This window comes from Poecile atricapillus, chromosome 21, assembly GCF_030490865.1.
Source record: "Poecile atricapillus isolate bPoeAtr1 chromosome 21, bPoeAtr1.hap1, whole genome shotgun sequence".
Classification (NCBI taxonomy): Eukaryota; Metazoa; Chordata; class Aves; order Passeriformes; family Paridae; genus Poecile; species Poecile atricapillus.
The window spans coordinates 4,102,952-4,123,344 of NC_081269.1; the positions used below are offsets into that span (position 1 = coordinate 4,102,952).

The 20,393-nt window shown below is 57.0% G+C and overlaps 3 protein-coding genes across 8 annotated transcripts; 1 reads left to right on the plus strand and 2 right to left on the minus strand.

The window, feature by feature from the left end:
• Positions 1-475: 475 nt before the first annotated feature.
• On the plus strand, positions 476-6,766 carry LOC131587050 (multidrug and toxin extrusion protein 1-like). Of its 2 annotated transcripts, none has more exons than XM_058854491.1 (18): positions 476-574; positions 835-1,035; positions 1,121-1,222; positions 1,395-1,463; positions 1,727-1,875; positions 1,972-2,014; positions 2,118-2,162; positions 2,798-2,895; positions 3,046-3,143; positions 3,640-3,753; positions 3,841-3,908; positions 4,148-4,256; positions 4,390-4,465; positions 4,544-4,613; positions 4,900-5,032; positions 5,316-5,410; positions 5,748-5,892; positions 6,225-6,766. In XM_058854491.1, the coding sequence occupies exons 2-18, from the start codon at positions 877-879 to the stop codon at positions 6,434-6,436; spliced, it is 1,785 nt and encodes a 594-aa protein (XP_058710474.1). In that variant the 5' UTR covers positions 476-574; positions 835-876; the 3' UTR covers positions 6,437-6,766. The 2 variants fall into 2 exon arrangements, with proteins under 2 accessions (XP_058710474.1, XP_058710475.1); XM_058854492.1 differs by having other exon boundaries at positions 6,228-6,766.
• A 138-nt stretch (positions 6,767-6,904) lies between these two features.
• Positions 6,905-12,187, minus strand: LOC131587051 (aldehyde dehydrogenase family 3 member A2-like). The gene is made up of 11 exons (XM_058854493.1): positions 12,020-12,187; positions 11,223-11,396; positions 10,775-11,006; positions 10,592-10,677; positions 10,295-10,503; positions 10,025-10,142; positions 9,772-9,913; positions 9,433-9,599; positions 8,789-8,888; positions 7,905-8,140; positions 6,905-7,758 (listed from the first exon to the last, which is right to left on the minus strand). Exons 2-11 carry the CDS (start codon positions 11,382-11,384, stop codon positions 7,732-7,734), a joined length of 1,479 nt encoding a protein of 492 aa, XP_058710476.1. The 5' UTR covers positions 11,385-11,396; positions 12,020-12,187; the 3' UTR covers positions 6,905-7,731.
• A 405-nt stretch (positions 12,188-12,592) lies between these two features.
• Positions 12,593-19,969, minus strand: LOC131587022 (aldehyde dehydrogenase family 3 member A2-like). Of its 5 annotated transcripts, none has more exons than XM_058854437.1 (12): positions 19,748-19,969; positions 18,928-19,101; positions 18,299-18,530; positions 18,116-18,201; positions 17,044-17,252; positions 16,774-16,891; positions 16,521-16,662; positions 16,182-16,348; positions 15,948-16,047; positions 15,338-15,573; positions 14,274-14,397; positions 12,593-14,010 (listed from the first exon to the last, which is right to left on the minus strand). In XM_058854437.1, exons 2-11 carry the CDS (start codon positions 19,087-19,089, stop codon positions 14,317-14,319), a joined length of 1,533 nt encoding a protein of 510 aa, XP_058710420.1. In that variant the 5' UTR covers positions 19,090-19,101; positions 19,748-19,969; the 3' UTR covers positions 12,593-14,010; positions 14,274-14,316. The 5 variants fall into 5 exon arrangements, with proteins under 5 accessions (XP_058710420.1, XP_058710421.1, XP_058710419.1 ...); XM_058854438.1 differs by lacking the exon at positions 19,748-19,969 and adding an exon at positions 19,248-19,621; XM_058854436.1 differs by lacking the exon at positions 19,748-19,969 and adding an exon at positions 19,278-19,620.
• Between the last annotated feature and the right edge of the window lie 424 nt (positions 19,970-20,393).

Genomic DNA, 20,393 nt, shown 5'->3' on the forward strand with positions numbered 1-20,393 from the left:
GCTCTGAATCCATCTGGGCCTGTCCTGTGGCTGAGTGACTGTGACATGTCAGCTGCTGGCTCCTGGCAAGTCAATACCTCATACAGGTGTGCGACACCTCCCTGTCACCCACAGCTCTCCTGCTGTTGGTAGCCTGTGAATGAAAAAGTGTGACACAAACAAGCTTGAAGCTGCCACCATCCCCAACATCAGTGGGAGGAGGTGTCAGACTCTTCCCTGCTCAGAATCGCGGTAGGTTTGGGATGGGAGTGAGGGGAGAGCAGGAAGGTGTCTCGGTGTGTCCCATCAGTTATCCCAGCCCCGCTCCGTGCAGGTGGGGTCTGCACCGGGCAGCATCTCCCCTCCCCTGCCTCCCTGCCGGGCCAAGGACGCTGTGTTAGGCCTGGGGGAGCGGTGCCAGTGAAACCCGACACGGTGGGGCCGTGTCAGGGACAGCTGGAGCCAAGGGGGCCGGCTTGTCCTGGCGGCTGTGATGGGGGCGAGCGGGACACAGCGGCCGGAGCAGCTCCCACAGCCAGAACCGGAGCAGCAGCCCCAGCCCGCCGGCCGGGGCAGCTGTGCCGAAGCAGGAGAGGTAGGAGGAGGGCTCACAGGGTGGATTTAGGCTGGCTCAGCCCCTAAGGCTGGCTCAGGACAGGCAGCAGGAGCCTCGCACGGTGCGTCCGCGCTGCTCTGCGCTGCCCGGAGCCTCGCTGGGCTCCGCCGCCCGTGTCCTGCCCTGCCCCGCTGCCCACGCTCCCCGTGGCCAGCCCAGAGCAGGGAGTTTGGGGCCGGATCGTCCGGCCCCGGCTGAAGTTCACCCCAGCGTGGTTACACATTGCTCCGGTTTAACAGAGCGCGGAGGAAGGGGCTCGTTCCACTCCCCCGCAGGGCAGCATGAAGCCGGAGAACTTCCCCGAGGAGAATGGCTTCGGGGAGGGAAGGGATGCTGGCCAGGGCAATCTCACACCCGGGAGCTGCCAGAAGAAACGCCGCTGGATTCCGGAAAACTTCTGGGAGGACGTGAGGCAGCTGCTGGTGCTGGCGGGGCCGCTGGTAAGGAGCCGGGAGGAGAGACTCCCCCAGCACAAGCACCCCTGCTCACCTCCATCCCTAACCTTCGGCTCTCCTCCGTGCTTAGATCCTGATCCAGCTGCTGATCTTCCTGATCCACCTTGTCAGCTCCATATTCTGTGGCCACCTGGGCAAGGTTGAGCTGGCCTCTGTCACTCTGGCCATCGCTGTAAGCATTCCCGGGGCCGGGCACCACATCCCTCCCTGCTGACACCGGGAGGAGATGTGGCATGGGAAAAGGATAGAGGAGATTTCAGACTCCTGCTTTTCCTTTCAGCCCCTCTTCCCTACCTGAAAGTCTTAAATGCTCACCTTCCATCCTTGTTTTTTTTAACTCACAGGTTATAAATGTCACTGCCATCTCTGTAGGTTACGGTTTGACTTCAGCGTGTGACACCTTGATATCCCAGGTGGGTAGGAAATGCTGACACTCGTCCTAGGGAGTGTGGGGTGGTTTCCAGCATGAGCCGATGATGCCCAGGCACCACATGGAGCCCTGGCTGCTCCTGTGAGCTGGGGAAGCTTATCCCCAGGTAACAATCCCATAACGAGAAGATCCATTCTCCAAATCCTTCCCAGGAGGTTTTCAGGGTGGTCAGGGCTGCTCCATGCTTTTCAGGGCCCCTTTTCCCCCAGCACCAGCTCATTTCACTGCTGCCCTCTCACCTTGCAGACCTATGGCAGCAAGAACCTGCTGCGTGTGGGGGTGATCCTGCAGCGTGCCACCATCATCATCCTCCTCTGCTGCTTCCCCTGCTGCGCCATCCTCATCAACATCGAGGAGCTGATGCTGGTCATGCAGCAGGATCCCGAAGTCTCCAGGTTGGGTGGTCCCCTCATCCCTCCCCAGTGTGGACGGGCTGGGAGCAGGGTGGCCATGGCCATGCCCCTCCCTGACACCCCTCTGTGTACCCCCAGGTTGACCCAGCACTACGTGAATGCGTTTCTCCCTGCCCTCCCGGTGAGTGCCCGTGGGCATCCTGGATGCCCCCTGCCCATGGGGACAGGCTGTCCCCATCCTACAGCTCAGCACCGGCTCATCCCATCCAAAATTTCCTTTGCAGGCGGTTTTTCTGTATAACCTGGAGACAAGATACCTGCAGAACCAGGTGGGTCCCAAATTCCTCACACCCACCCTGGCTCAGGGCTCCCTTCCACAGTGCACCCAGGGCTTCCATGCTCGCTGTTCCCAGTGACAGGGTGCCCAGGTGCCCCAAAACAGCTCTGACCTTGTAGATCAGTGTTGCTGTAGGACACACAATGACTCACACAGACACAGCTCCCGTATAACAGGGAAAAAAACCTGGTTTTATTCTTACAACTTCAGTATTTATAGATTTTTGGCCATGACCAGGGATTGGATAGTTAGGTTACCACCTTTCCAATCACACTGGTCGTGTGAGACATCCATCAAAGGACATGTATCAGAAAGAATGTGTACCTATCTATGTTTACAGTCACTGTCCTGGGAAAGTTCTTAGAAACTGTCAACAAGATCGGAAAACTGAGTTTTCAGGGTGACAGATCAGCCCATCCCACAGCCAGCTGCATCCATCCATCTCCCTTCATACTTCCCCACATAAGGATTTACCTCCATCACATTCATTTTCCAAGCAGATGACATCACTGGAAGTTTGGGGCTTTTTTTGGGGGGGGGAAAAGCACTGAGAGTGGGGCTGGGGGAACCTTCACTCATCTCTCCCAAAACCTTTGTGAAGACCCCCCCATCTCCTCCTCTTTGCAGATGATCATGTGGCCACTGGTGCTGAGTGGGGTCATTGGCAACATGGTCAACGTGGCTGCAAACTACGTCCTGCTCTACGTGTTCCACCTGGGCGTCACGTGAGTAGCACCTGCGTCCCCTGGAGAGGAAACAGGGCACCTGGCAATGGCAGGGGAATGCTGAGATCTCAGGGGTACAGCAGGATGTCTTTTTCCACCCTGAGGGGGGCACAAGCAGGATTCCAATGACCTTTCTCACTTCCTCTGCAGGGGCTCTGCCTGGGCCAACACCATCGCTCAGTATTCACAAACCATTTTCTTGTTCCTGTTCATCATAGGCAGGAAACTCCACTTGAACACGTGGGGAGGTAAGGGCATCTCCCCTGGTTCCTCTGCTTTACCCTGAAGTGTCCATAAAGCTTCTATTGGGTGTTCTTGATAGAAGAGGAATTCTGCTCATCCTGATGGTGAAATATTAACCCCAGCCCGAGGTGCCACAGTGCTGCTTCAGTGGCAGCTCATCACATGCCAGCGCTGGCAGAGCTGTGTGATCAGCACTAAACATTAATTCTGCGGAAATGAAACTTTCTGCTGAGGCTTTGGAAGTTCAGCCCCAAAGCCGGATGAGCACAGATGTGAGCAGGAGGCTGTCCTTGGACACCGCTCAGGGAGGGATGGGCTGAGGCTTGTGCTGCTCTGTGGCCCATGGGACAGCAGCAGAGAGGTTGTTGGTGGACACTGTGCTCCTGTGGAGCTGCTGGCTCTGAGAACAGGAATGGCACCTCCAGCTGCCCCAGGTGCCGTGCAGGATGGAGCACATGGCCAGCCTGATCATCCATCAGGTGTCATTTCTCCTCTCAACAGGCTGGTCCAGCGAGTGCCTGCTGGAGTGGGACAGCTTCACCTCCCTGGCTATCCCCAGCATGCTCATGATGTGCATCGAGTGGTGGACCTATGAGATTGGGAGCTTCTTGATAGGTCAGTGGAGAGGGGAGCTGCCAGGAGATGGCCAGGCTTGACCCAGAGCAGCAGCCACAGCCAGCACTGACCCCTCCTGTCCCACAGGCCTGCTGAGCGTTGTCGAGCTCTCCGTCCAGTCCATCATCTATGAGGTGTCTGTTGTGGCTTTCATGGTAAGGGCTGGGTTATCACTGCAGACCAGGGCTCCATGGGGGCTGTCCTGAGACAGGCACACAGCAAAAATCAGCTCCAGCAAAGCCCCGTCCTCCCCCTCTGCACTCGAGTCTCTCCCTGCTCCTGCCCATCCCTCCTTGCAGGGATGCTTTAACTCCATCCTGCTCTCTGCTGGGTGGTGATCCCCCATCACTGTGACAAGCCCGTGGTCAGACACATGTGAGCCCTGTGCTTGCAGATCCCCCTGGGGCTGGGCACAGCTGCTGGTGTGCAGGTGGGCAACGCGCTGGGCGCCGGCGACATCGAGGCGGCCAAGAGATCCTCCAGCACCAGCCTGATCTGCACAGGTCAGTCCACAACAGCCTGGAAAGCCTCTTCCTGCTCCTTCCCATGGAGCAGGGAGTGTTTGCAGTTCTCTGCCTGCCTCTTCTCCCCCTGCTCTCCAGCCAGGCTGGGTTCAGCTCTGTGCCATGTTTTCAGGGGTGTTCTCCGTAATTGTGGGGTCCATTTTAGCTGCCACAAGGAATGTGCTGGGATACATCTTCACCATGGACAAGTGAGTGCCCCCAGCTCCTGGCCTTGGTATGTGGAGGTCAGTTCTCAGAGGTGATCTGTGGCTTTCCTCCATCCCCAGGGAAATCATTGACTTGGTGGCGTGGGTCATGCCTATCTACGTTGTCTTCCACCTGTTTGAAGCCATGACTGTAAGTCCCAGGGAATGTTTGCTATTTTCCATGGGGAACCTTGGTGCTCAGCAGCAGCGTTGTGGATCAGGCAGCCAAGGGTCCGTCAGCTGAGCACCAGTGCCCACACCAGGACCCTGCAGAGCTCCTGGGATCCTGGGATCATCCCTTAGAAAACACTGAGCTCATAAAAAGATGGTGACCCATAGGACTGGGGCAGGACACAGGGAGCTGGTGGGGGGGCTGGGTCACCTCCTGAATTCCATGGAGATGCTCCCTGCCCCAGCCCCTCGTGCTCTCCTGGCAGGGTGCCTGCAGTGGAGTGCTCAGAGGAGTCGGGAAGCAGAAATTCGGCGCCATCCTCAACGCCGTGAGTTACTACGGTGTGGGCATGCCCCTGGCAGCTGTGCTGCTCTTCGTGGCCAAGATCGGAGTCATCGGTACTGACCACTGAGCACTGCACCCCCAAACCCCCCACAGGCAGGTGCAGCTCCACTGGGGGCTCACCACAACCCTTGTGCCTGGCTCTGTCCCCCCTCTGACCTGCCTGGGCACACTGGGCTGGACTGGGGTGGCTCCTGCAGCTGCTGGGAGCTTTTACAACCTCAAAGCAGGCACCCATGACCACCCTGTGTCCCCATTGACCTGGGTGACATCTCCTTTCTGGACCTGCTGTCCTGGGATGCTGGGTTGGCTCTGGCTGATGCCGCGTGCCCTCCGCAGGCCTGTGGATCTCAATGCTCGTCTGCGTTTTCATCCTCTGCACCTGCTTCATCACCTACATCTCCCGCCTGAACTGGGAGAAGGCAGCTAAGGAGGTAATCCGGGCACTGACAGCACATCCCTGCACTGGGAAGGTCCCCAGTGCCCTGCTGGGATGAGACAGGCTCAATCTCATGGCCAGTGCTGTTGTTTGGTGCCCTGAATGGCGCTCCCATGACATCCCCGTATTCCTCCTGCACAAGCACTCAGTGGCCTTAGGGTTTCCCCCTGCTCCTTGTTTGGGGACATGAAGCTCAGAGCAGATGGGGTGACCCAGGCTACCTCAGTCCTGCAGCCCTGAGCATCACCTTGTGCCTCAACAGCTCCAGGGAAACCTCAAGAGAGGCAACAGAGTGGGAATTCCCAACTAAAGCCAGCACATTCCCTCCCCAGGCTCAGCGCCGTGCGGGAGTGACCCAGCTGCCACCAGCAGAGCTGCCGAGCCTGGGCCCCGAGCCCTCCTGCAAGGATCTGGACGTGGGACCAGCCCCCCAGCCCCACACTTACCTCCCTGCCAGGGCAGTGTTGGGGTCTGTCGGTACAGCAGGAGCGGGGTGCTGCATGCTGGGGAGGGTTTGGGTTTGGGAAGGGTCCCTGAGGGTTCACATAAGCCAGGAACAAGCCCACCAAATGGGGCAGAGAGTGTTGTGCTGGTGACACCCTCAGTTACTGGGAGAGCAGTAATTACAAGTGTGGGCTTGGGAGGGGTGCAGAGGGTGGTCAGTCCTCACCTCGGTCCCACCTCTAGGAGCAGGACCTGGTTGACGTCTCCACACCCTGGGCTGCTCGTGCATTCCACCCCGTGACAAAACCCTCCCCAAAAATCCCTCAGTGCCCCCCCAGACCCCTCAAGCCCCGTTCTCCTTGCAGCAGGAATAGAAGTGCAGGATGACGTCGTGCTCACGGGCATCACCAAGACGGAGGGAGCCTCGCAGCAGCTGGAGCTGCGGGAGGCCACCCCCGCTCCGGCCACCCCCGTGGTCACCAAGCAGCTCATCCTGCGCCGGGGGCTGGCGGTGGCCGCAGCCGTGGCCGCGCTCGCGCTCGGCATCGCCATAAAGCTGATCAGCAGCACAGGCTGACTCGCACCAAGGACTTTGGGGACTTGTTTTTGGGGTGAAAGCCTTTCCTGAGGGACAGGCGTACAAAGCACGGACCAGCCAGCGAGAAAATGGAGCGCACGCCTGTCCCGCAGGAGCCAAAGGGCTTCTGCCAGGGCTGAGCAGCGTTTGTGCAGGTACTGATTGGGAATGGGCCCTGAGGCTGCCCTGGCACCCAAAATGCTGCTCTGGGCTGCCTGAGCGTGTGGGGCACCCCCGGCCCACACTGCCACCACCCACTGGGGCTGAGCACAGCCCAGCTCCCCCTGCTGCTCCATGACAAATGCCCAATAAAGAATAAACCTGGCTGGAGTGGGGCTGGCTCCTTGGGGTGGGGGCTGAGGGCAGGGCTGGGGCCAGAACAGGGAACATCCACAAGTGGGTCTTGCCCCGCCCCATGTGGCCTTCGCAGTAAAGCAAAGGTTTTATTCAGCAAGGGTCAAGGTCAAGCGCTCAGTTACAAGTTTGGAGGTAAAAGACTACCCATAAATGAATAAAACCCTGAAATTCAGTTACAGAGGGGATGGCTGTGGCTGCTCTACCACTCTGGCTGGGGATGCCCCAGACCTGGGACTCCAGTTGCAGCAGTGCCCCTGTCTTTGCCCCAGTAGCCCCAAATGCAGCAGTACAACAGTCCCTGGAACTTCTCAAGTCCTTGGGACAGTATGGCCACGGCTCAGGTGGCTTTTGCCACAACCTCTGGTGGCCTTTGCACACCTTGGATGGCTAAAGGTGGTTTCTCTGCAAGGAGCATCACCCATTCAGTCATGAGACCCTTCAAGGATGAGATGCTGCAGGTCCTTCGAGGCTCTTTCCCTCTGCTCTGGGGACAACCAGCCTGGGCTGTCCCCTGCAGTGAGACCCTCATTTTCCAGGCTTATCTCTGTGATGAGGGCTTCCTCTGGGGATCAGGTGAGGTGTTACACAGATAACAGGCTCAGTAACGACTGGCTTTGTTTAGACACCCTTGTGATAAACACTCCCACGTTCCCAGGAGTTTTTAGAGGAGCTACTGTTTACAAAGCAGGGTGGATGCTGTTTCCTTCCATCGGCTACTCACTGCTCAGGCATGACCCACAGCCTAGGTCTGGATAGATTCCTGTTTCAGCAGGAGCTGGAGCCTTTAGCTTGGGGTGTCTCTGCTATAGATGCATTTTTTTTTTGTCTTCTACCTCTTCAGTGCATTGTCTACCTTGGAAGAAATGAAATTGCAGCAAAGGAAAGCTCAGCAGCAGGACTGCAGGGAGCGAGCAGCAGGTCCAAGGGCCGGCTGCCCATCACACCTCTCGCTGGGGGCACAACACCTGGAAAGGCACAGAAACAGGGATGAGTCCTCTAGGGAGGGAGCAGAGCTCAAAGAAATGGGGTGATGAAGGCTGAGGGCAGGTGGGGCTCAGGGAACAGAACTGGGAGCACACACTCACAGGCACAGCAGACACACAAAGCTCACCTTTGCCACCACGGCTTTCACAGCCGCCAGCAGGGCCGAGATGAACTGTCCCACCCTGCTCCTGTTACACTGCTTCAGCAGGAAGAACTTGGCCAAATGCATCATCTCCATGCTGCCAGGTGGGTACCTCAGTTTGTTCACAGCCTCCCACCTCAGGTCCTTGAGCAGGCAGGCGCGGCGGTGGGAGAAGGTCTCGAAGCTGTACCTGCCGTGGTAGGCGCCCATCCCGCTGTGACCTGAGGGACACAGCCAGGCAGGTCACACCAGCCACAGGGACACCTGCGCTTCTCAAACTCAGCTTGGCAGCCCCCAGGACACAGGGAAAGCTTGGCCATGCTGCTGCTCAGGGCAGAGGAGCAAAGAGCAGCTTTTTTAACTTCTCAGAAACCAGTGAGGACACGCTCACTGCCTTGACCTGCTGCTTGTGTGAGACCACCCGTAAAATGTTAATGACACCAGTTCTGTCCTCCCAGGGCCAGCCTTGCTTTTCCCACAAAATTCTCACAGGGGTCAGGGACAGGAGGAGCTGGGCCTGTGATTTCAGGGGGTGGGACATGAGGAGGACACTTAACAACACCCAAGACCTCAGCCCTCCCCACAGCCAAACAGTCTGTGCCACAGGAGCCCGACAGCAGCTGTGGAAACTCAACCAGGCCATGGACAAATTCATCCCACACCTCAGCACAGGAGAACCAGAGCTCATTTATGTGCTGGGGGGGTTTTCTCTCTCACTGGGAGGCCCAATAAGCCTTTTTACAAAGCAACCCACCCCAGAAAATAACATTAAATGCAGCTGGAAGTTCCTGAATCGCCAAGTGGGCAGGACAGCTCCTGGGTCAGAGGCTGCTGCTCGTTGCTGTGCATGTGCTGGAGTGAGGACTCACCCACACCACCGAAGGGCAGACCTGGGACCACGGAGTGCATGATGACATCGTTGGCTGTCATGCCACCGCTGGAGGTCTCTGCTATCACCCGTCTGATCAGCTGCCCACAATGGGAGAGGGCACAAATCAAGATGGGACACCGTGAACCAGAGCAGGGAGGGTTCAAGGTGATGCTTCCATCCCCCTTTCTGGGGGGCACAGGCTGTGCCTTGTTCCATGAGAGAGGCCAGTTTACACCACTTAAGCACAGGATCTGCCCAGCTGGAACAGCCACAAAATGAAAAGGCTTCATGTCAGCCCAGGGTGCTGCTCAGCCCTCCCACCCAAACTGCCTGAGGCTGTTGTTCCAGGGCAAAGCCCTGACCTGAATTCCTGAGCTGGAAAACAGAGCCTGGAAATGGGGGCAGCAGACACGGCAGGAAGCAGCGCCCACCTGTGTGGGTGGAGATGTGCAAACACAGAGCCCTTCAGCAGAAAACTGGGAGCCTCCAGCAGCTCTGGGCACTCTCATGGCCCCCAAATGCTGCAATTTACATGGAAAAGGAACTGACACAGACCCTACAGAGAGCTGTGTCTGGGACCAGCCATGTTCAGGATCCAGCTGTGCAGACACACTCCCATGAGGGAGCACAGCCCAGACCCACCTGCTTGTTGTTGGAGAAGACATAAAGGGCAAGGGGCTTCTCCCGAAGATTGATGAACTCAATGGCTTCCTCCACGCTCTTCACAGTCACAATAGGCAGCACTGGTCCGAAGATTTCCTCCTCCATCACCTTGGACTCCGGGGAAACGTCCGTGAGGATGGTTGGAGCTGAGGCAAACGGGACAATGGCAGAACAGCATGAGCAGGACACACATCTGGCCCAGGACAGGACCTTGTCCTGGACACTGCTGTGTTCAACACAACCCAAGTCAGGCACAGACACACGGAGTCCAGGAAGCGCCCACCACCACCTCCCCTCCACAGCAGCTGCCAGGAGCACCTATGAAGCAGGAGGCCTCATCAGACTCTCCCCCAAGAGCGATCTTCTGCCCCTCCAGCAGGCTCTTCACCCTCTTGAAGTGACGCTGGTTGACAATCCTTTCATAGTCTGGAGACGACTTCACATCTTCCCCATAGAATTCCTGAGCAAGGACACAGCAGAAACAAAAGTGCTCAGCACACCTTCCAACAGCCACAGCTCCAGGAAATCACACCTGGAACAATTCCCACAGCACAAGGAACTCCTCCCTCACCTTCAGAGTCGCCTTGATGTTCTCCACCACCTGGCTCTGGATGGAGGGGTCGCACAGGATGTAGTCTGGGGCGATGCACGTTTGCCCACAGTTCATGTACTTGCCCCACGTTATCCGCCTGGGACAAGGGACAAAAGGGACACGGTTTCCCCATGGACAACCCCTGCCACACCCCTCAGCCCTGCTGGCAGCACCTGAGCTGGGGATGCTGGCCCAGAGACCTCCCCCTGCCCTGCTGCTCAGGGCCCATCAAGGCAGCAGCAAGCTGACCTGCAGGCCACAGCCAGGTCACAGTCCTTGTCGATGTAGCAGGGGCTCTTTCCCCCCAGCTCCAGGGTGACAGGGGTCAGGTGCTTGGCAGCTGCTGCCATCACAATTCTGCCCACTGCAGTGTTGCCGGTGTAGAGGATGTGATCAAATCTCTGGGTCAGCAGCTCAGTTGTCTCAGGAACTCCTCCAGTGACCACGGTGTACAGATCCTGCAGGGCAGGGGTGTCAGGGTCCCCCCAGCCCAGCTCATCACTGTGGCTCAGAGAAACCTGGGCACCAGCACAGGGCCACACTCACCTTGTCCAGGTACTGTGGGAGGAGCTCGGCCACCAGCCGAGCCGTGTTCTCGCTGACCTCCGACGGCTTCACCACCACGGCATTGCCTGCAGGGCACACACAGCACGGACACTCAGCCCTCACATCCTTGCCCCAACTCCCAGCCACCAGCCCAGCAAGGCTGGGGCCGTGCTGGATCCCCACCTGCTGCGATGGCCCCGATCAGGGGCTGCATGACCAGCACAAAGGGGTAGTTCCAGGCCCCGATGACCAGCACCACGCCCAGGGGCTCGTAGTTGATGTAGGCCTCGTCCCTCAGGGTCAGCAGGTTCTTCTTCACGGGCTGAGGGGCAGCCCAGGACGGCAGCTTCTCCATGGTCAGGGCCAGCTCCCCCAGCACGCCCAGAATTTCATGGCTGTAGGCGTTGGGCCCACACTGAAACAACAGGGGGGTTGGGGAAAGGGATGGCAAAGGCACCCACCTCCCACAGCCACTGTGGCACCCTGGAGAGTCAGAGTCATCCAGTTCCATGGTGTGGGACACAACAAAAACCATTCATCACTGCAGAGGCTGCCCTCGGCCTTCCTGCTCTGCTCAGGGTTACCCACTGTCCATGCACAGCAAAAAGGAGAGGCCCCTGACAGCACAGACCTTGTTCAGATCCGCCTTGAGGGCTGCCAGGATCTCCTTCTCCTTCTCCTGCACCATCCTCTCCAGGGCCTTCAGCTGCTGAATCCTGAACGCCAGCGGGCGGCTCCGGCCCGAGCTGAAGGCGGCCCTCGCCCGCCCCACGATCTGCTGCATCCTCTCCATGGCCGCTGAGCACTGAGGAGACACCGGTGACACCCAGCTCAGCGCGGGCCCTCGAGGGCTGCTCAGCCCTGGGAACACCACCATGAGGTGTCCCACCCCGAGCCAGGCTGGGAGATTTGTCCTTCTTGGAGAGGAGCTCCCACTCCCAGGCTGAGCGCTCCGGGCTCACAGCAAGCACAGGGCACCTCTCACAGCAACCTGGGCTTTGCTGGTTGCTCCTGCTCTGAGGGTGCTTTCTCTAAGCTTCAAAGGCACCAGCCACTCCACCCTCTGCTCACAGGGATGCTCCCAAGGAGCCAAAACACAGAGATCGCTGTGGCCTGGGTGGGCAGCCAGCTGGAAACAGAGCTGTGTGCGCAGAGCCAGCCTGAGCCCATCTGTACCATAACCCTGAGGCTCTCACATGTCCTCACAGAAAAATGACAAAACACTGCACAGACTTCATCCTGCTTCCCAGGAGCAGCATTTCACTCTTTAGTCACAACCAGAGATCTGGTCCTGCATCCCTGCCCAACCAACCAAGACACCAAGATCCCCTGACAAGGATTAAATCCTTCCCAACCCACCACCACAGCTGTGTGACACAGCCCAAGAAAGTGACTCATAAAAAAAAAAGAAGAAAAAAGGCAAGTTACCTTCAGAGAAGCTTCTCTCTCCACCAGCCTCCTGTGGCAAGTGCAAGCAGGCACAAGCCCTTCCCCTCCATGGCTGGGGGCGATCCCTCCTCCCACAGGAGAGCTGGCCCTGGCCCAGGGCTCTGGCTGGGTACAAGATGCCCTTTACCCAACCCTGTGCTGGGCTGGGGAGCCCTGGATTGCTGCTCCCAGCCAGGGCAGTGACTCAGCCCCGGTGTGGGATGGCAGAGACCACGTGGCTTTGCCCACGCCAGGGATGTGTGGCCCACATGCCACAGCTGCTGTCGGGAGACAACGCTCAGATCTGGCAGCCAAAAAACCCCAAGCAGGCAGGTGGCATCCACCAGGCATGGATTTGAAAGGGGGAAACGGGCCAGCTCCTCCACTGGCTCACCCCACTCCCTGCCTGGTTTCCCAGGAGCATTTTCAGTGCCCAAGAGAGCTCCTGGGGACCCTTCCCAGGGTGCCAGGGACACCTGACAACACAAGTGTGCCATTCGGCCAAGCCAAGGCCAGAGCTGGGACCAGCAGAGCAGGATTCCTCAGGAGACTGCAAGGACTTACCACACTCGGTTTATTATTTAAATTCTCAGTGTTTATTTAGTGGCTTGCAAAATGTATCATCAAAAAGGCTTAGTACATGGATTTTCACCAGACATGAAGAAATCCCACTTATTGCACAGTAAATATAATTTTCTACTCTATATTAATTGCATTTAGTAATAATTGTTCAATTATTTTGTGAAGCAGTTCTAAAGCTCTTTCACCTTCAATTCCTTCAGCATCCTTCCCCCAAGCTAGAACAAGCCCCACATTATCCCCCAGTGCAAGATTACAGCATCTTGAGAAGCTCAAACATGAAGGAGCACACACACTCTTCCAGTAATTGTTTTTCCTTAGAGGAATCTGACCAGGAACAGCTTTGTACCGGCTTTGGCTGGGATGAAGTTAATTTTCATGGTAGACACTAAGTTTCTTTGTGACATTGGGAGTCATGGTGTTTGTCTTCCCAAGTCACCACCAGGTGTGATGATGATGCCCTGCTCTTCTGGGGATGGTTGAACACCTGCCTGATGAGGGGAATTAATGAACAAATTCTTTAATTTGCTTTGATTTGCCTGGAAGCCCAGTTTTCACTTCACCTACTTTTATCTCAATATACAAGTTTTCTCACTTTCTTCCAATTCTCTTCCCCATCCCACAGGGAAAAAGCAAATGGCTGTGTGGGGCTGGGCTAATCCACAAGGTATTATTTGTCATTCCCACTTCTCTGAACAGGCCTGAAAGTTCTTTTGCTCCAGCATGAGACACTCATCAGCACAATACAGGCAGTGCAGGCATCACCTTTGGAATTTTCTAACTGCTAAATAACTGTTAAAGGCACATGATGAAACACAGAACCCAGCAAGCAGCCCCTGACCAGCTGAGGATGATTCTGGTTTGAAGAGATGTGAGAATGTTTCACCTCAATTAAATGGCAAGGGGAACCTCACCGAGTTTATTCACAGCCATCACTTTTGGCCAAATGCATTGGGCAGCACGGATTGTCTCAGGCTTGTCACCAAGAGAGGGGTGTTCAGATCATCCCCTAAACTGCAGGAAAAACACTGTCAACCCAAGGATTGCTGAAACTTCAGCTCCTGTTGGTCACTGCAGGATGGTGAGTGGTTTGGTGCAGGACACTGTGTCCCTGGAAGCTCTGCATGGCACAGGGTGGAGGTAGGGACTGGAATTTCTTGCTCTACAGTCCTCCTTCAAACAGCTTGTCCGCACTGGTCCCTCTGTTCCAGCATGGCTTTTAAGTAAACAGGAATCTGAGCCTTCTCGTGGTTAGTGCCTCTCTAAGTCTACTCTGTGTGCTCGACAGCTCACTGAAATCACCCAGAACAAAAGAAAATAATGACTTTCCAGCTTAAGGAAACAGACACAAAGCGAGCACCCAGAGTATGACGCGCACATGGTGCCTTCTCCTCTCTTCATCAGTTAACCACCTGTGAAAGCAAAACACAACACCAACATCCTGTGAAGGATCTGCTGAGACAAAACCAATCCCCTTTCTAGAACAGCCTGAAGCAAAGCCCCTTCAGTCAGGGGGGTTCCCCAGCGTGCAGCTCTCCTGCCCCTCAGCATGCACTGGTTATCTCAGGTGTCAGGGGAAGCATCGTGCTCTGGCTCAGCCCCACATTCACTCATCTACAAAGCTTTTCCCAATCTCAAACTGGGTCTACACACAGGAGAAGAAAAAGGCTCCTACCTCACTGTGACAGCCACAGCAGTGCTCTGAAACCTGCTCCTCCTTACCACCCGCTGGGCCAGCCCAGCCTCTGCACAGCCAGCACAACCAAGAGGGCTTTTCTCTTCAGCACAGACTGGTGGCTCTGAGAAACCCAAATGATTTCAAGATGCTGTGAGTTTCCCCCCTCTCATTCCCCTACACAGGGCCTGCCTCCCTGGCTGCTGCCTCAAGGCCTGAGCCAGTTCTTGGCTCTTACAGCTCCTCCTGGATTATGTGAGCAGGTTATCTGCCCTGGATGCTGGGCTCCTGAATGTGTCCTTGCAGCAGCAACTGCACAGACGAAAGGCAGAGTCCTGATCCACCCTGCCACCTCCTGTGCCCTCAGGAGCTGCTCCCTTAAGCTCACTAAATGCCACAGAGCAGTCAGTGAAGGCACATGTAGTGTCTGGTTTGTCAGACATGAACAACCAACAGTGACCACGCTTAGAGATTCAGATCTTGTTCCTCCACCTCAGGAGGCATCCTGAGCGTCCTGCAAGCCTCTGCCTCCTGCAGAGAGGAGAGGACATCCCACCCTTCCACAGGACCCAGATGGAAACAAGGGAGGAAATGAGAATAATTGAGCTGAGGTCAGACAGGGGCTGCAATGGGCAAGGAGGAACAAGAGCTCGTCACTGACCCTGGCTCTGGGACACAGCTTCCCTCCCCAGGGTGCCACGGCACAGACTGCAGCTTTCTGGGCTGTGAGGCAGCTCAAACACTGCTGAAGGAAGCCCTGGAATGGAAACTACTCCTAACCAGTCCAAGATTACCAACCTCTGCCTCTGGAGGGAGCATCCCACCAGTGTCACCTACCAGGGAAGAGCAATAAGGAGTTCAGCAGTCTGCGAGGTCACTCCAGGGATAGTCCTATTCTACAGATCACTTGCAAGAGTGAGAAGGTAAGAATTTAAGATGGGACAGATATAATAAATCCCAAGACAGAAAAAGAGGTCAGGCTTTATAAAAGGGCTGCAGTTGCAAAGAACAGATTGGGCAAATCACTCATGCACTACCATAGACAGCAAAGACACAAAACTCACCTTAATCATCACTGCTGCCACAACCCCCAGCAGGGCCAGGACAAAGAGCCCAATTCGGGCCTTGTTAAACCGCTTCAGGAGGAAGAACTTGGCCCAATCCACCTTCTTCTGGCTCCCAGGTGGGTACCTCATTTTGTTGGTGCTCTCCATCTTCAGGTCCTTGATCAGGCAGGCGCGGCGGTGGGAGAAGGTCTCGAAGCTGTGCTTGCCGTGGTAGGCGCCCATCCCACTGTGGCCTGAGGGACACAGACAGGCAGGTCAGCCAAAACTCTGTCCACAACTGCCCCTTCCCCTGCAGCATTCTCAGTCTCTACAATGTACTCCAGCCTTCCTCACCTCATTTCCACCAATCACTCATTAATGGTTTTAATGAACCTTTCCCATCAGGCTGCACTAAATGTTTCAATCTTTCCAAAAATACATCCAAAGGTTTTTCCCTCCTGGCCCCTGTCCTAATGCACTCCCAGAATTTATCATCATTAACAAGACCTGCTGCAAGAGACTTGGGCTGTAGGAGGCACAGGGATACCCAGACACAAACCATGAGTTGTTGTTCCCTGGCACACACTGTGCCATAAGTACCAACTCTTAAGGAGCTCCAGTAACTTACCAACACCACCAAAAGGCAAAGTTGAGAGGAAGAAATGCATGATGACATCATTTCCAGTCACACCACCACTGGAGGTTTCCGAGATGACTCTCTTGATTAACTAGAAAAAGAAAAAAAACCCAAAAAACAAAAGAGAAGATTAAAAAAGGCTTAAAGAAGAGACCAGACCGTGTAACTGAGGATACTGGAAAGGGAGCTACAATGTTGATCTCCCCTGGCACAGCCCAGACCCACCTGCTTGTTGTTGGAGAAGACATAAAGGGCAAGGGGCTTCTCCCGAAGATTGATGAACTCAATGGCTTCCTCCACGCTCTTCACAGGCACAATGGGCAGCACTGGTCCAAAGATTTCCTCCTCCATCACCTTGGACTCCGGGGAAACGTCCGTGAGGATGGTTGGAGCTGAGGCAAACGGGACAATGGCAGAACAGCATGAGCAGGACACACATCTGGCCCAGGACAGGACCTTGTCCTGGACACTGCTGTGTTCAACACAACCCAAGTCAGGCACAGACACACGGAGCCCAGGAAGCGCCCACCACCACCTCCCCTCCACAGCAGCTGCCAGGAGCACCTATGAAGCAGGAGGCCTCATCAGACTCTCCCCCAAGAGCGATCTTCTGCCCCTCCAGCAGGCTCTTCACCCTCTTGAAGTGACGCTGGTTGACAATCCTTTCATAGTCTGGAGACGACTTCACATCTTCCCCATAGAATTCCTGAGCAAGGACACAGCAGAAACAAAAGTGCTCAGCACACCTTCCAACAGCCACAGCTCCAGGAAATCACACCTGGAACAATTCCCACAGCACAAGGAACTCCTCCCTCACCTTCAGAGTCGCCTTGATGTTCTCCACCACCTGGCTCTGGATGGAGGGGTCGCACAGGATGTAGTCTGGGGCGATGCACGTTTGCCCACAGTTCATGTACTTGCCCCACGTTATCCGCCTGGGACAAGGGACAAAAGGGACACGGTTTCCCCATGGACAACCCCTGCCACACCCCTCAGCCCTGCTGGCAGCCCCTGGGCTGGGGATGCTGGCCCAGAGACCTCCCCCTGCCCTGCTGCTCAGGGCCCATCAAGGCAGCAGCAAGCTGACCTGCAGGCCACAGCCAGGTCACAGTCCTTGTCGATGTAGCAGGGGCTCTTTCCCCCCAGCTCCAGGGTGACAGGGGTCAGGTGCTTGGCAGCTGCTGCCATCACAATTTTGCCCACTGCAGTGTTGCCGGTGTAGAGGATGTGATCAAATCTCTGGGTCAGCAGCTCGGTTGTCTCAGGAACTCCTCCAGTGATCACAGGGTACAGATCCTGCAGGGCAAACATGAGCCTGAGACCTTGACTCAAAGCACTTAGATCAAGGCAGCAGCTCTGCAGGTGGCAGAGGGCACGCTTATTTGTGGCCTACTTCATGATAGGAACAAAATATAGTGGTATCAGAGATATGCTCTGCTCCTTCCCCTGAAATGAAGCTTCATATCACACTTTGTGTCATAAGAACTAAAAGAAATGCAGGCTGAGGCCAGGGCTGAGTCTGGCTGCGGAGCTGCTCCCACACAGTAAGAATCAGGGTGCACATGACTGCCAGACTCTCCCCAGAGCTGCCTCCTTCCTCTGCTCCTGCCTCCCACCTCGAGAAGGTGCTAACTCCCTGGAGGAAACTCCACAGGGCCCTGTGCAGTGACAGCAACAGTCTGTGACACAGTACAGGGGACGACAGAACTGCCAGGCAAGAGGAGGAGAAACAACACCTCCTCCTCCAAGTGCAGTTCAGCAGGACATAAAAACCCAGGACAGGCTGCCATGGAACACATAGTGCCTAATTCTCAGGAAGAGCCAGGCACAGCCACCATCCTACACAACCTGTGTTGACCTAAGGACATCCCCAGCACAGCTCCAAAAGAGCAGCTCCTGCAGTGAGAAGTACACACACACCTCTCCATATGGTCATGGGTGTCAATAAGGCTGTCACACTGCAGCAGTGTTATGTAAGCTCATACACAAACACGGGGAGAATCTGTCAATGTACCTTTGGACTCTAACTCAGCCCTTCCTCTGCCTCCTGCTTATGCTGCTTTGAAGGGAGCAGGCAATGGATGTGGCTTGAACCTGCAGGAGCCCTTTGGAAGCAGGACAGATCAAGACAGTCATGCCAGGCACGGGGCCGCACTCACCTTGTCCAGGTACTGTGGGAGGAGCTCGGCCACCAGCCGAGCCGTGTTCTCGCTGACCTCCGACGGCTTCACCACCACGGCATTGCCTGCAGGGCACACACAGCACGGACACTCAGCCCTCACATCCTTGCCCCAGCTCCCAGCCACCAGCCCAGCAAGGCTGGGGCCGTGCTGGATCCCCACCTGCTGCAATGGCCCCGATCAGGGGCTGCATGACCAGCACAAAGGGGTAGTTCCAGGCCCCGATGACCAGCACCACGCCCAGGGGCTCGTAGTTGATGTAGGCCTCGTCCCTCAGGGTCAGCAGGTTCTTCTTCACGGGCTGAGGGGCTGCCCACGACGGCAACTTCTCCATGGTCAGGGCCAGCTCCCCCAGCACGCCCAGAATTTCATGGCTGTAGGCGTTGGGCCCACACTGAAACAACAGGGGGGTTGGGGAAAGGGATGGCAAAGGCACCCACCTCCCACAGCCACCATCACAGCCCTGCTGCTTCAAAGGGTCTGCCACTGGCAGCGACAAATGATCCCTGGCCAAAGCTAGCCAACCTAAGGGTGTGAGGCAGAACTGACAAAAAGCTGACAGCCAGGATTGCCTCTGCAGTCCTGCCTTAGACTAACTCCTTACAAGTGGTGTAGATCTTACAAGTGGTGGCAGCAGGTCTTTGCAGGCCACAGTGGGAGCCAGGGCCAAGGGGGACAAGAGCAAAAGTCATTTAACACAACAAAGGCAGCCCTTGGCCTTCCTGCTTTCCCTTCAGGGCCAACCACTGTCCATGCACGGCTGATGGGAGAAACTCCCCGACAGCACAGACCTTGTTCAGATCCGCCTTGAGGGCTGCCAGGATCTCCTTCTCCTTCTCCTGCACCATCCTCTCCAGGGCCTTCAGCTGCTGAATCCTGAACTCCAGCGGGCGGCTCCGGCCCGAGCTGAAGGCGGCCCTCGCCCGCCCCACGATCTGCTGCATCCTCTCCATGGCCGCTGAGCACTGAGGAGACACCGGTGACACCCAGCTCAGCCCGGCTGGTCCCCAGGGGCACCGGACCCACCCGCAGCCTCCGGCCGCGCCCCCGCCCCATCCCCATCCCCATCCCCATCCCCATCCCCGGGCAGCGAACTCGCCGCCCTTCGTGCCTCACACGCCGCCTGTCTCTGCAGCCTTACGTAATTCCCGAGTTAGAAAAGTTTGCGAAGCAGCGCAGGGCGCTGGTGGGAGCGTGGGGATGTCACCGAGGAAGCCGGGGCTGCCCCCGGCGGGGCGGAGCGCCCCGCGGTATCGAGCGACACCCGGCGAGGACACGGCGCGATGGGGACCCCACGAGGAACCGCGGGGACCCCCGAGCGACAGCGGGGCTGAGGCGACAGGCGTGGCAGTGCTTGCGGCGCGGTGGTTGCGAGCCGCTGGCTCTCCCCCCAGCCGCTGCCCTCGGCTCCGGGCAGGACCCTCCGCCCCCGCCGCCCACCGGGGGCCGCCGCCGCCGCTTCCTCTTTCCGCTCACATGGCGGAAGCGGAACGGGCGAGGCCGCGGGGCCCCCGCTCCCCCTCCGTGCCCGGTGATCTGGGTGGGAGAGGGGAGAAGGCGAAAGCAGAGCGGGGTGAAGGACGTGTCCCGCCCCGGGGGTCCCTTCGCTACCTTGGCCGCCGCGCTCGGGGTCGCTCCTGCCGCGCTGGCAGCGCTGCGAGGCCGCCGCCGTCCTCCGTGGGCTCCGCGGGCGGCAGCGGGGCTGGCACTGCCGGGCCGGTTGTGAAACGCTGCCGGGGCGGAGAGCAGAGTCCCTGCGGAACCTTATCGGGGAACGAGCCCGCGGCTGGCCCTGCCCTGCCCTGCCCCGGAGAGCGAGCGAAGCCGGGCAGGTGCTGCTCTTTTGGGGGAGGTAGGAAGAGCCCGGCAGGACGGTCGAATTAACCTTGATACAATCGCGGCGTGGGAAGCGAGCCAAAAAAACCCTAAAAACCGCAGAGAAAGGAGCTCGGGCAAGGTTGGGCACGTTCCGGTTAAAAATAGACCTGCCAGAAGTTGTTCTAGGAAAAGCACGGGGGGTATTTAGAAATTGCACGCAGGTTGTTACAGGTTGCCTTTCGTGACACGATTTTCCCAGGGCTTTTACTGCTAAAGCTCCTCGGCTGCAGCTGGAAGCCACCAAGTCTGTGCCCGCCACACCTCCGTGACACAGAGCTGGCACCTGGGTGCTCCTGCCCAGCTGATGGGGGCTCATAGCACAGAGCACCCCTTCTCCTGCAAAGTTTAATCCCATTTTTCACATCAACACGGCCCTCCG